The 15,142-nt window shown below is 42.7% G+C and overlaps 1 protein-coding gene across 1 annotated transcript in view; it reads right to left on the reverse strand.

The window, feature by feature from the left end:
• Positions 1-15,142, reverse strand: part of LOC138287135 (cathepsin 8-like) — a 123,161-nt gene that overhangs the window by 66,697 nt on the left and 41,322 nt on the right. Inside the window, exons 3-4 of the mRNA XM_069227494.1 lie at positions 10,183-10,286; positions 7,697-7,839 (exon numbers count right to left, since the gene is read on the reverse strand). Coding sequence (XP_069083595.1) covers positions 7,697-7,839; positions 10,183-10,286 — 247 coding nt within the window. The remainder of the gene's footprint in view (positions 1-7,696; positions 7,840-10,182; positions 10,287-15,142) is intronic.

The following is a 15,142-nucleotide window of genomic DNA, read 5'->3' on the forward strand; positions in this document are numbered from 1 at the left end:
CTGGAATTGCACTAGTAGGCGCTATGGATTTTGACGAAAGACTGCGCTAAGCAGCCCTGCGTCAACATCCATGAATATGGGCCTTATTTCATTGTTATCTTTCTCTCATTCAAACATTCGAAGAATATCAACATGCTGCAGGTAGATCGAAGCAGCACAACCACGTTATTGAAGTCAACCATAAAAGCATCTGAGAATTAATCAGTAGTGTGTAAAGTATTATTAAAGGTGCCTTACCTAATTTATTTATGTATGAATTTGTTTTAACCATGCACATAGCAAGCCTAAACAAATTCTTAAGGTGTCCTGTCACATTTTAATGAGGTTCTGGCACCTGAAAGATTAGTAGTTGATAGTAGATATCAAAGGAGGCTTGTTCAGCTTCTGGCTGCCTGAAAGGTATAAAAGCATCTTTCTATTCGTACTTTGTAAACTGAAGGAATAGTGATAAGGAAAGCTGAGGAATATCAGAGATTCCTATTAAGTTGATGGGGGAAGAAGACTTCAAGACGAAGGAAAGGATTTGAGAGTGGAGTGCCTTATGACAAATGGTGCCTTGAGCAGAATCCTTATTTACACTTGCCAGATTACAATATCTCTTCCTGCAACTTGCACCCCCCCCCATGACAATTCCTTATAATACATACAGTCAGGTGTCTCTCCAGCGGTCCTTGCTTAACCTTTCTTGGCAAAGCCAGACTTTAATAAATGTATTTCTCTGTGGCCTTACACCATCCCAGCCTCCTCCTTGTCTTCCACATATCCAGGTCAGGGGGTTAAACTGCTCCGTATGAGAGAAATGTCTGTGTGGGCCAATATAAGATCCAAATTGTACAGTGATTTGCATAAGACTATTTGATATTTTATCCCCAAAAGTACCATATAAGGAGAGATAAAGGTATCCATCTTCATAACTAATATTAATTCAGAATGTATCTCCTCGCAGTCCAAAATGGTTGGATTGCACTGCAGTCCCAAATCGTGTGACTGCTGATGATTTTGTCCCTGTTGCAAGTTGAGCTCCTAATGAGCTCCTCAGTGAAAAAATGTGACTTGCAGAAATGCACTTATTTGGAAAATGTTGAGTTATACATTACTGAAATTGGATTCAATAGCCATCTCACCAGGATGGGAGAGAATAATGCCCAAGTCCTCGTCTATAATCCAGCGCAAATTTAGTCCCACCTATTTCTCTGGTCCATCAAGGTATCTTGCATACTCCAGAGGAGAGTCTAACACATTTTAGAGTCTGATTTGCTAGCTCTTTGACTTTGACTAAGGTGTGGTTCTTTTTATAAGTCCAGTCTTGTCTACAGCTACATAAAGCAAGGCCAAATTTGATCTGCTTTCCGTTAAAAATTGCAGCTCCATATTCCTTATTACATCACTCAGTTTGGTAATACCAATCATGTCTGAGACTCTGAAGCCACCCAGTTTCACAACCACCCTGAAAGAAGACTCTACTGTTAAGGTGGTTTCTTTCATTATTTTGCCTTCACAATCTACCACTCTAGTTGCCTTCCCTCTAGCTGTAATAAGATATTGTGTTCCTTCTCATGCCTGAGATGGTGAAGGTATTTCTGAACACTCATAGTCCATTTGTAAAAAATGTTTATTTGTCGTTGAGTATGCCCAATCATTAACGAACACTAAATGGGATGCCGGTAGTAGCCCCAGAGGTACTGCAGGGAGATACCTCATTGTACACCAATAAATGTTTTCTCAAATGATATATATGGGGTTCTTAGGTTATAGGACACTCTGTAAATATATCATAGGTAGTGGCTGCTATATAAATATATCTTGGGTCATGACAAGCTACAACAGTTCTGAAATCTACCCTGCATTATACTGAGATGGTAGTTTGCACGATTCCCAAAAGACTTGTGTTGAACTGGAAACAGGATGGATTCAATTCAGTTAGCAGTAAATCTGTATACGTGAAATACACAAAAATGTTGATACTGCCGGCATAGAACAAAATACAGACCCCTGTGCAATCACGGTACAGATATCCATTAGTCAGTGCGTCCTTCCTAATCTAGCAGGCTAGGAGTTCCAAGGCTAAAGCGGAGGGGGTTAGAGGAGGAGAAAATCATGCCTCAGTCAGAATGTATCTAAAAAATGCCAATACTATTCACCTTCACTGCTATGGGGTCCTTATGGTGTCTCACTCTCCTTATACAGGACAGTGCACCAAGAGACATATGATGATCTAGCACAGATTCAGATGTGTGTATCTGTGGGGCATACGTCCTGACGGTCGTTGGATGGAACAGAGAGTAATCAGGCTTTAGGAGACTATTCATGAGTACTTTGCCAGAACTGTCATGTCTTCAACTGAGATATTATGTGGTGTAGTAAAGTACTATCTTTTGCATAGCGTACCTCCAGAATTTTCTCTATCTGTGTTTGCTGGCTGTAGAACTCTGTGCACTTTACCCCTGTTAACTAAGAGTGAAATTCCTGTGCTCCCCTTTAAACAGGGTTGAATTGGGAGGATATGGCGAACTGGCAACCAAGATGGTGACATATGATTGAAGCTGGGATTGGTACAAAAATACTTCAGCATGAAACTTCTCACACAGAACGATTTGTGTGCATAGAGGGCTCAAGATGTAATAAACCCCATTATGATCACAGTGCTGCAAGGCAACATGTCCTACCGCAAGGTGAGAGTATGTTGACTTTCACCTGGGGAGGCCGAAGGCTCCTGTAATGGAGCTGCCCTCAGAACTGGAGGGGCAGCAGCCGATGAGGCCCTACTAAGAGCAGATGTGACAAATCTGTGAAGCATACTCAAATCAAGGTCAATAGTGTTAAACGGACCTGCGAGTCTAGCACAGTGGTAAGTGCTGTGGCCTTGATTTGTTGGTCCCAAGGAGAGCAGCGGCATACCCAGAAGCGGAGCCGGCCTTTGCTAAGATAGCTCCCTGGTTGTGGATTAAGAGAAATTTGGCACTCTTTTTGAATCCAGTGAATTACATGAGGCAGCAGGAGGTCTCTTTTGAGTTCACTGGTCAGTACCTGGATAAGCAGCGACTGGCCCCTGAACACAAACATCCCCGGGCCTCCCCCAGCTCACCTAAATCACTGACAGCTTAGCTGCTTCACGCAGATGATGGTTTAGTTGATGTGTGTTAGCAGGGACGAGAGGGTGAAGGGAGTGCAAGGAGAGGGGCTAGAGCAGTCTTAAAAACATCGCCAGTGGTTTAATGAAGGACTAAGATCACTGTTTGCTGGAAAATCAAACAGAAAACAAACTGGCAGGGACAAGGCTGGATAAGACAAGAAGGGTGCTGCTGTTGGCATAACCTTAATGCACACATCTCCCTGCTGCGCCCCTCAGAATAATGGCGCCCTGGGCCTGGGGCCAGATCGCAGATGCTAAAGGCCCGCCCTGCCCAGAAGTGCCAATTGCTCTGAACATTGTCTGTAAAGCACACCTGGATCTGAGAAAATGTAACTGAGCACTAGTAGCTATTCTCATGTGATTGAGGGGATTATTGTGGGCAATAAACCTTCACCACATTGAAATATAATATCGACCTCGAAGCGGTGGTTGTGACGCGGATAACACTTGCTATCCTTCGCAATATTACACATACCACTCAACAAATCTAAAGTGCAGCACGAGATTTAAACCATATAAGGCAATTATTAATAATGGGTGTAGGAAAGTCCTCCCTTTTGCCCTGGTCACCCCCAAACGTTTTGGACAGATACTGGTGGCTACTAACTCTGACTGGGCCCTGGGTATTGCTAACCAGTTTCAGGGCAAGTGCTTTGTGTAAAATGGATTATGCAAATTAGGCTATTTATATTTGGCTGTGCCATTCTGCCTATAAGTCCCTAGTAAATGATAGGGCATGTAGGTTTAGGGACCCCAGCATAGATAGTACCCCCACAGGTGTACTGTTGTGTTACCCAGTGTCATTTTTAAGGCAAGCCTGCCTTGCTGGCTGCTTTTAAATTAAAGTTACCCCAAATTCGACTTTGTAATTACCTTATTTTTACATATACGTCGCCCCTACGGTGTGCCCTCTGTGCCCCTAGGGCTCGGTGCTGTGTAACTATAAGCAGGGTCTTTATAAAATATGGTATATAAGCCCTGGTGAGGGAAAATAGCCAAATTCGTTGTTCTCCACTGTAGTGGAAATGTAATATTACTTGTACCTAAAAAGAGGTTTAAGAGTTTTAGAACTCTTGTAAAAAGTTACCAGCTTCAGCCCTGTAGTGCCCTTCTCTGATTGGCCAGTCTCTGGCAGCTTCGCCAGGCTGCCTTGATGAGGTGTGAAATGACCTGGGCTGAAGACAAAGGAAGTGTCTGAGGAGGAGAACTGCCTCAGCAGATGGTGAAACAGGATGGGGGGAGAGCAGTCAAACTGTACTTAGAAGGAGGGAAGGACATTTGGACCAACAGGTGGACCTCCCCCATTTCCTGCAAAACCGGACAGCCAGGTGTCCCCTGATTAGATTAAGAGAGGGCTAGAAAGGGGTGTGTTAAGGGAAACGTAGCCACACCAGTAGATGAGCTCAGCCAGACCTAACCTCTGAGACTGAATTTATGCCATCTTGGATTTTTTGGGGAATGTTGCTCCCTCGGATTGATTTTTGCCACACTTCCCAGGAAATGGTCACTCAGCAGGGTGGTGGTCTGCACGTGATTGGACTGGAGCACCCCCTTGCTTTCCACCCCAGGAACAAGGATAAAAGCAGAGCTGCACCCACATCCTTACTAGAAACAAGACAAGAAGAAGAAGGACTGCCCTGCTGAACCCCTGGCCTGCACCGAGACATTGCACACTGCACTCAGAAGGACTGCACCAGCTGCACACTTTATAGTTCAGCAAGAAAATGACTTTGCCTGGCTTCTAGGAACTTCAGAAGGGACTCCCAACAATTCCTGCAAAATTAGCCCAGCTGTCCAGTGGCCAGTGGTCATTTTTGGATTTGAGACAGGTGCATTCTAGAGCTTCTGGAACCCTGGGTAAGATGTGGACCTCTGACGAACCTTGAAGGAACTTCTGGAAGAAGATCCAGAAGTTTGGAGACGTTTGGAGCAACTTTCGAACAAAACTCCATAAGTGGACCGACCCGATGTCGTGAGTCAAGCCGGCTTATGTTGACAGCAACCCTGCCTGACTTACAGGTTCATCCCACTAAAAAGCTCTGGAGCCTCAGTCATTTTAAAGATAAAAATATAATTGATTTTTATAAATTGGTGTTACTTTTTTGTGTGTTTTGTATGTTACTTATTTACTGTTTTGTGATAATTGAGTGCTTTACACACCTGTCTCCTAAGTTAAGCCTTCTGCTCGTGGCCAAGCTAGCAAGGGTTGAGCTGGTATTAATTTATTGAGACCTAGACTGGACCTAGTGGGGGGTTGCGGCCTATTGCTAAGTGTGGGTACTTACCTGCCCTTACCAAAAATTAACTTTCCAACAATGGGGAAAACCAATGCTAAACAAAAGTTTAACACTGAAAGTGGAATGTCACAGAAGCACACAGACCTTCGAACAATACAGCATCAAGCTTGGACTAGCCAGTGGTGACAGTAGGGGACATGAAAGTCATTCTGCTGGACCTTAGAAGCAATACACAGGCTATTGACAATGAAATGGTGACCCTGAACGTGCGCCTTGATCAAATGAGAGAGAAGCTAGATGGCCAGGCTATCAGACTCTGAAGGAAAACTCTGAGTCTTGGATTTGGAAGATGGATTCAAGTCCTTTATTGTCTCGCTGAGCAGGCTGGAAAATAAACCTGTTCCTGCCAGCACGAAACACGAAGATCTAGAAGCGTGATGTAGGCCTAACAATATAGTGGGCATTGCAGAACCCAGAGATATGCCCAGGACTGAACAATTTGTGGAGACACTCCTTGCTACAATATTTTGCAGGGACAGCATTTTACTGCTTTTATTAGTAGAAAGGTTGTGTAGGTCCCTTGCTCCTAGGATAATTCTAGTTGCCACAGCCTGTCCCGTCATTGCAATGCTTTTTATTTACAAGGGCTGAGACATGATTTTATGAATGTCCAAGAATAATAAAATCGATTGAGTACACAGATGTTGGGTTAGCTTTCTATCCTGACTTCGTGTCATCTGTGCATGAAGCAAGAAAGACCTTCCATGAGGCAAACAAGCAACTCAAGGATGCCAAATTGAGCTATGGTCTGCTATACCCCTCAAAACTAATGGGAGATGGCCGCACACAATTTTATCAAGGCAGCCCATGCCCTTCAATTTTGTAAACAATACTCTATGCAACAAAGCTGACATACCTCAAGGAGCATGGATGAACGAGATACAGTATACCTCATGACTGACTTCAACTGATAAACCATGCTCAACAACCTTGAGTGACCTTCATAAATAAGTAGAGATGGTCAAATTAATATTCATGGTATGAGTATGTTCCCTAGTAGCTATGCTCACTTGAGCATCCTTTGGGTGATGAATATGGAATCCATGTTGTTGGACACCAGCTAGTGTAGGATGATCAAGATTCTCCATAAACTGTTTGATCAGAGAGGCATGGTCCATAAACACTTAGACCTTTCCTTTACCCTCTTTGCCACAGATGGTTCTCTCCGCTGCATTATTTGCTTATCATATCCATATCGATGTCTCTTGATGGTTACTCAGCCATGCTATCTTCTTCTTAGCCTTGTCTCCATTTTGTAAATTCTCTTTTGAACCCCAGAAGTGTACCTTAGTTGCATCTGGAAGTATTCTTCAATTTTCTTTGGCCCTGTTGGTCAGTCATAGTGGACTGCAAGAACAGTAGTTTCAGATTTTCTGAATGCTCTGTTTGTTCCCAGAGGCAATGCTGGACATCTCAAAGAAGAGAGGGGTTGTTGAAGACAACAGGTCTATCAGGGAATGGCTGCGAAAGTCTCATGTGTTTAACCTTTTCACATCCTCATCTCCCCACGGTACTCCCCAACAGTTTAATAGTAATGATTATCAAGGCATCTGAATATTCATATGAGCCAAAATGAAATTGAGATTACTATGAAGGCAGCAGCTCAAGAAAGCTTCGGAATTAAACTTTCAACATTTTTAAAATGTATGCAACTAGGGAGAGCTACAGAAATGGGCCAGAGGTACAGCACACCGCATTCTTATTTGCCTTAATGGTTGGGTTGTGGATAGACCAGCGCAGGAATCATTTTGAAATGTGACTCCAGTATCCCACCCATACCTTGTGTATCATTTCCCCTTCCTCTATAACCTTGTTTTATTGGTTCCCTCTGTTTTCATTCTGCACAGTGCAGCAGTAGCTTTGTAGCTAGGTTTGCACTATATACGTCCTATCCAAACATACATATATATTACAAAGGGGCGTGGGTAAATACTGGAAGGTAACCACAGGAGATGCAATGTAGAGTTTACAAAGGTCGCCATGGAATATGTTTCCAAATCTCCCAGGGGGACGGGGGAGTGGGCTTAAAAAAGTTATACAAATATACCCTCCCCGGGTGCTCATTTAAGGCTGCAAAGATGGCATTAACCACAAATAGAAAATCAGTTCTGTATACTGAATGATATCATTTAACCTTTGATCTCTGTGACATATATACTGCCTGGCCGTATGTTTATACCATAGATTGGTAACATGTGACATTCAGCACTGTCACTGACACTGTTGAGTCTACATTGTAAATTGGACAGAAAAGGTCAACTCTTACCAAGTCTGCAAAATGGTTCATCTCCAACCGGAAGCTCTTGTTGCCACGGTCTGCCAGCAGGTTGTGATCCCTCACTTTGTGCCACGTGGCCTCCCACGCGCTCCTTCGGAACTCCTCATCATCAGCAGTCAGGTACTTCTTTCCTGTAAAAAAGATGAAGTGCAAATATGAGCTGCCCCTGGTCTGGCGATGCTCTGGCCTTTGCCAATTGTTGTCTGTACGATCCCCTTCATGACTTTGTTTTCGAGTTATAAACACTACTACTTTTTAAGAACGAATACATTTTTGTGATAGAGGTAGCTCCCAAATTCCATGACCCCTCCCCCGACCTCCACGTGCCATTGAAGTGCTAATTGTCTCTGCCACCATTGCCTTACCCAGTGCTTCAGATTCTCTTCCAAGCTTTATGGCTGAATTTCTGGTTAGGCTGCTAGGGCTCCTGACAATCATATATCATTTTCGGCTACTTTTTGGAACTGGAGCCTATGCTTGAAGTAAGTGGCTTGTTTTTTGGCGTCTCCGGAGAATGGACCTAGATAAAGATGAGTGTTTAGGGCAGATTACTGTAGAGAGGAATTTTTGTAAGAAATGTCGGCTGGTCCATCTACTGACCTCAAAAACCTAGAGTGACATTGGCAGAAATTAGTCCTGCTGATATTTTAACATGGAGGTTTAGGTCTGCCAGATTAAGCTCAGCTCAGATGTGATCTATAGGAATGTCTGTTAAGTGTTCAATGACATGGCCTAGCAATTTAATGCCATCGGGGGTGGCTGTCTGCTCTTGACCAGCACTGTATTCAGGGCCAACAGCTGGCATGGCTGCAGTGAATTAGACATGTTATTGACTGTCAGTTCTTGAATGGTGGTTGTACTTCCTGATCATCTCCTAATGTGGCCGAAAAGGGTTTGGTGGATTTCGGAAGCTGATAACTACAGTGCACAAATGTGTGTATCCAAGCACATATGCACACATGCACATACGCACACTTCACAGCGACAACCTTTTATTGAGGAGCGTTGAGGAGAAGGCTTCTCACTCACACAGACACACACACACACCTGACAGAAAGACATTATGTGTGATTGAAGAGGTCTGAGGAGGACACAATGGAGGCACAGATACACACACCCCTACTTCACCTATAAAAAACTGTGCCATCGACGGTGGCACAATAGAGAAAATATAATATTTGCTACCAATGCCTATCATTTCGCGCTGCCTGCTGGTTTACTTGGTGGTTGATTCTCCAGGATTCAAACCAGCAAATACTGGTTTAGGAAAAGACATTTGTAGCAGGTGTGCTTATCCCACCTCGGTGAACTGCACCGTTTTTAATGCTTCTGAAAATTGAATTTGCATGTACAAACATTTTTTCACTGATGACTTGAGCTTGATTTGCTTTTACTTTAGGTTTCAGCAAAATGCTTTAATTTTGGCAGAATTATAAGAGAAGTGACAGGGCAAGAAAAACGCATTTGTAGAACACTTTAAGTCATTGCTTAATTTGTGCTTGTTGTTTCCGGTGCGGAGCACCGGCACTTATGTTTGAGGGCCGGTGCTTATTTTTCCTCCTCAAGCATTTCCTGCGAGCAAAAGACACATATGGGGAAGACACAGGAAGAGAAAAACGAAAAAGCGTCAGAAAGGGAGAAAGCAGAAATCTGCAAGAGTGAGCTGAAGGGGCAGGGAGTGACTTTAAATGGATTAACGAGACCCGAGATGGCTTTAGGATTACGCTGCCTCAATATTCCGTGTTCGCACATTTAATTAAATGCAGCAGTCACGTGTTTAAGAGGAGGGCTTTTGGCACCAGGACGTTTCCTTTGCATATTAAGCACTGCTTTAAGTATATACTGTATATGCCTCATGATCTAAAACTTACCTACATGCACGGCCTTTTAAGACATTCACATTCTCTGTTGTAAAACAGTATATTTATACCAATGATGTACTCGATGGGATTTATGATATGATGATGATATATGCAAAGCTGATATAACATTGTTCTATGCTTGCATGTGTTAATCTTACTGCTTGGATTTAAATCCATGTGCTAGTGAGAGGTTTTTCTTAGATTAAATCATTGATACCTGGGACATTCCTATAAACATATTTACCAGTAGTCCATATATCGTCTCCAGTGCCTATGTTTTTAATTACATTGGAGAACTGATACAAAAGCTGCTGCTCGGTGAACGGGACCACCATAAAGTAGGTGTGCCCAGCACTAGGTAAACTAGGTAAAGATCAGTCATTGACTATGAACATGATTCCAGTTTAACCATAGTTAAATGAATACATCACTTGTGGATGTCCTACTAATCGGGCATGGCAGCCCTTCTAAAACTCTGATGGCCGTAGCGTTTCTGGTGAGCTGAATCTCCTGTTCATTGAAATAGTGCATTTAGTGGCATCATTCTTAAAATTGCTGACTAGTAGGTTTTCATAAATTGTGACTCTGTAAACTGCAGAGAGTCCTTCTTACCGTACTTGGACTTCCACATCTCCCATTCCTCGTCAAGATGTTTGGAAGCAAAGGAAATGGCCAGCAGGGCGGGCAGGAGGAGAACTGCTTGCATCACCTGCATCCTGCAAGGAAGGATATAGGCACTGTAAAGTTTTTAATTTATTTAAATTGAGGTAATGTGCTCCATTTTCACATCCTGTTCTACCCTCTGACTACTGCTGGAGCCCCTTTCACTGGGATCAATGTGCTCCCCTGTAGAGAACTCTCAACTGACATCAGTAATCGCTGATGGACCCAAGAATTTGTGATATCATGAGCACTCAACAGGAAGTTGTGTGCTTTGATCTAGTCTACCAATAAGAATAGTTCATGAACCTGAAAGTAACATCTGAAGCACTTGGATGCTTTCTATGACCATCCATGATGATCATGAATAAAAGTAAAGGCTTCATGTCAGGTACTTGTAATGTGCACATTTTAACCAGACTCATCTAAGTTTCAAAGTCTCAGTGCATTAGATATTCTTGCACTCAAGACTACCATAGACTACCTTTGTGTGCTTGACTCACCAGTCTTTGATGGATGAGCAGTCAAGATTTACTTAAGAAGTACGTAAGGGTTTGGGTCTAGATACAGTCTAACATAACAGAAAAACGCAAAAAAGTTGTATTAAATCATTCTAAAAAACGTAATATATTACCACATGTTAAGACTTTTTGAAATTCATAAATCCAATGTTTTCCAGGCTATACCACAAAATTGTGCTTACGACAGCTATATATACACAGTTCTGGAAAAAAACTTAAGTATTTTATTTTACATGAAATAATATATTCACTGATATTTTCACAAGAAAAAAAACATTTTTTCCTTAAAAAACACCGTTTTTAGGAGGTACTTTCTTCAGACCATGAAAACACATTTAGGCCCTGATTAGGACATTGGCGTCCCGACCGCTGTTTTAGGCTGTTCCCAGGGGGCTGGATGGCAGAGACAGTGCGGCATCATTGGCCGAGGCCAATGCCGCTGCATTGGCGGTGCCACCAGGAAAGTCGGAATGCGCGTCATTGCAGACAGTGTGCATTCTGACTCTGCTAACAGGCGGCCCCTGCACTGCCCATGACTTGGAGGGTCCCAGTGGCCCTGTCTCTGCCTTTCCACTGGCCTTTTCATGGTGGTGTCCCTGGCATGAAAAGGCTGGCAGAAAGACAAGTCATGATCAGCATTGTGGTGCCGACATCGGCACCGCTATGCTTTACCACAGTTTTCCGTACCACTGCAACGAGGTATCTCTGATTCTGGCGCTTGCAGTGGTCTTGTGGCGGTCTGACCTCCAGCATCCAAATCTGGTGGTCAGACCACCAACAATGTGGCACACCATGGGTTCGGCGGTCCTAGGACTGCCGTACTCGTAATCGAGCCATTAGTCCTGTCGTCAACAGGAGTATATCTCTGACCACCATTTCCAGAATGAGAAGAGGTTTGGAAATGATTTGTGAATGCCAACACTCTTGTAAGTTTGTTGGTGACCACAAAATTCTGGGCATTCCTACCTGGGCACTCCCACTGCCCATGAACAGGAGTGGATTTATTCAATTTCATCATATCCATTTACAAGGTTAACATGTGAGAAAGATTTAGGTGAGCAAAAACCTAAGAATGAGGATTTGAATGTCTGGTCAGTACTTTTGAGAATGAAAGATACTTGTCATTGAAAAGCAGAACCTGGGAACGTCTGGTGTTGAAATGCAACCTCAAAGTGTTTATTAAGCATAGTCTCACAGACACTACAACTGCTATGTCCATGTGTCATGATTATTTCTTAATAATATCATTACCAGACCTATGCACAGCCCGGTTTTCAGTCACATCCTCTTCCCCATCCTGAGCTCAGCCCATGCCTTAAGAAATTGCCAACTTAGCCCCAGCTGGACCCACCTCACTCTAAATATGCGGCTTGCTCTTGAACCCCAGTCTTCTTCTGTCAAGCTCCATGTTTTGTAATCCAATCCCATTGTCAGGTAAGAATCAGTTGCTAAGGTTCACAACCCTATTTTAAATGGTCTGGCAGGAGGGAAGGATTGTGTTTGGGAGGCAATGGATCCCTGTCTCCACCTCAATGGAAATCAGTGAGTCTCCAAGAAAGCCCTGGGATGGGAAACAGCTCCCATTACCTCTTTCCAAACCAGAACTTTTATTGGCGTGTAAAAGCCACACCAATAAAAGGGAAATTTCGGGAATTGCCTTACTGCCACCATGCTCCTACGTTGCCTGAAGGTCTCCACCATTTTCACCATGTTGGAACATGTGCCCAACAAGGTCAACAAGAAGAACAGAGATGCAAGAATCCTGTTCACTGCCAAGGACAAACCACCCTGGAAAGTAGAATAATTACTGCTGGTGGCCATGATGGGGAATGCCAGTGTGCTGCCAGTGCACAGTGGTGTCAGGGTTTGCATGTGGTTGGAGGCACCTCTCTCAAATGCTATACCAAGGCCCTGCAGTCATCAACAGGTGCTGCACTAGGGTATTGCATTTCATATTTTTTAACAGGACACATGACAAATTTGTTTAACTTTCTGTAACTGGAAATCCACAAAATTCTGCCTTTACAATCAAAGTATAACCCAGGCCTACATGCTACTCAAACACTCCTCAGTAACAAGTGAGAAAGGCATGCTGGTTTTTGAATCTCTTTGTGATTTCCTCATTATTGCCACATCACTTAAACAGGCGCTCAACCCATCAAGCTGTCTTTTTCAGCAAAACAATTTTTTTGTTTTCCTCACCAGCCACAATCAGGAAATCTGAACTCCTTTGCACATTATGGATTTCAGGTTCTCATGGAAGAAGTATGGAATGTGAGAGTGGGGTGGTTTCGGTTCCCACCTGACAGCTTGAGCAGCATTATCTGAGAGTAGATTCAGCAGAATCACATGCAGACTTTCCTCAAATGTTAGGTGCCCATCACAGGTACATAAAAGGGATTGGGAGTATTGAGGGTAAACAGTGTAATCACTGGCAATGGCTCGGGTAGCCCACCCTACGCAAATCAGGACTGACCTGTCCATCCCAAACTACCAGGTGATGCTCCCTCAAAAAGGGAGCATATTCAACCCCAAAGCAATATCGGCCTAGTTAGACCTCATCAGTGAAGAATAGCTCTGATGCTAGGGCATAGTGAGTAAGCAACCCACGTCCGGGCATGACATTGGCCATTTAGAGCATTACACAAAAGGTAATGGAAAGAATGATTGTACTCACCCCAGAAAGCATGAATCTCAAAGTATATGGGTGTGCCTTTTTGTTATAATTTAATGAAGTTACTTTTAGTTCTATCCTAAACTCATTTGCCTACTGTCCTGTCCTTTTATACAATGTTAAACCTCTTCATCCAAACTTACTCTCATTTCCCTGTTTACGCTCTTGGTTTGTTCAATTCCTTTTCCATCCTTATTTAAAAACCTCACATCTAGCAAAGCTGTTAAAAATACCAAAAGGAGGCATGCTCAAATAATAGCACTCTGTAACATTTTTATCCCACAATTACCCACTGCCATCACTGTGATAAAACAATTGGATAATCTCATTGAATTACAATGCTAATGTGCATGTTATTTTAGTATTATTCTTCAGCTGAGCCTTCTAATAATTTACCTGAGAGGTAGCCGTGGCAGGTTTTTGTGGATCTCAAGATACCCACTTCAATGTGACTTCGATGGTACCTTCTGGAGAGGGATACCAGAGCATTTTCAGTTGACTATTTTATGGCCCAGGCAGAATCTGATAAGAGTCCTGATATCCTGCTTCATTTCTGGTGGGCAAGCTGTGGGAAGATGATGACCAAGGCAGATAACGCCTTATCACAAAGGTCTCCTCAAACGTTTATCAACATTCTCACGCCTACTCTGTTCCCAATCATAATCTGCACCAACTGTAAACAACACAGTGACCACATCTTTTATAACTCTTTTTCATGAGCACACAATGGAATCACTAGCCCATCCAGACCTATATCAAGTCAAATACAGCAAAGAAATCACAAGGTGATCACAGTATTAGGACTAGGCAAAGTGGAGATGACCCAGTAAGATGTAGTCGGACGTCAGCCAAAGGTCCATTGAGTGGGCCCCTCGAAGCCACACATGTGCACTTTTGGATTAATTTAGCTTGACACAGTGTGAAAATTGTAAGCAATGTTCAATGTAGATGTATATAAGAACTGTGACAATATTGTTCAGAGGGAAGTGTTTTCATTAATATCTGAAATACATTCAAAGCTTTGTAGAGAACATGGAGAAGTCATTGTCTCTAGGTTGGGCTTCATATTTTACAACCATCTTCATTGGCATTTTTAATATTTTTATTTTTTGAAGCAATGGTGTACACACTTTACAAACCAGGTTAAGAAGGCAACTATTTGCTCACTTAAAAAGTCATAATAATGATTGCTGAAGTGACCGATCAATAAACATGAAAGGCTTTCTATGATAGTTAACACTTATATCTGGTGTAGTAAATTGACAAGATCATGGCTTTCACAGTGTGTACTATATCTACCATTTAGTGGTAAGTGTGAAACTGGGAAGAAAATTATAAAAACAAGGGGAGAATCTTGGCCGGAGGTAGGCAGGTAAAGTGATGACAACGGGGTGAGTGACATTTCTGGGCATCTGACCCAGAGGAAGCACTGTTTAAATTGTGTGTGGGGGGGGTCTGAGAGTCTTTAAAAGTTTGCCAGTGTATATTTTGTAAATAGGCTGCTAACATGAGCAAACATGATCTATCTAAAGAATATGCCAGTCCTAACTTTAGCAAGTGAAAACATAACATACAGTTTAATGAGCGGAACATTGCAATGGTTATATGATGGAGGAAGTGAAATAATGGGTGAAAACACGTTTCACTTAGCTATGGATCACAATTTAACAAAAGTAAAGTTTACTCTGTGTAATTGTTCATATTTTATTCTCATCCA

The sequence above is a fragment of the Pleurodeles waltl genome, chromosome 4_1 (genome assembly GCF_031143425.1).
Source record: "Pleurodeles waltl isolate 20211129_DDA chromosome 4_1, aPleWal1.hap1.20221129, whole genome shotgun sequence".
NCBI classification, from domain to species: Eukaryota; Metazoa; Chordata; class Amphibia; order Caudata; family Salamandridae; genus Pleurodeles; species Pleurodeles waltl.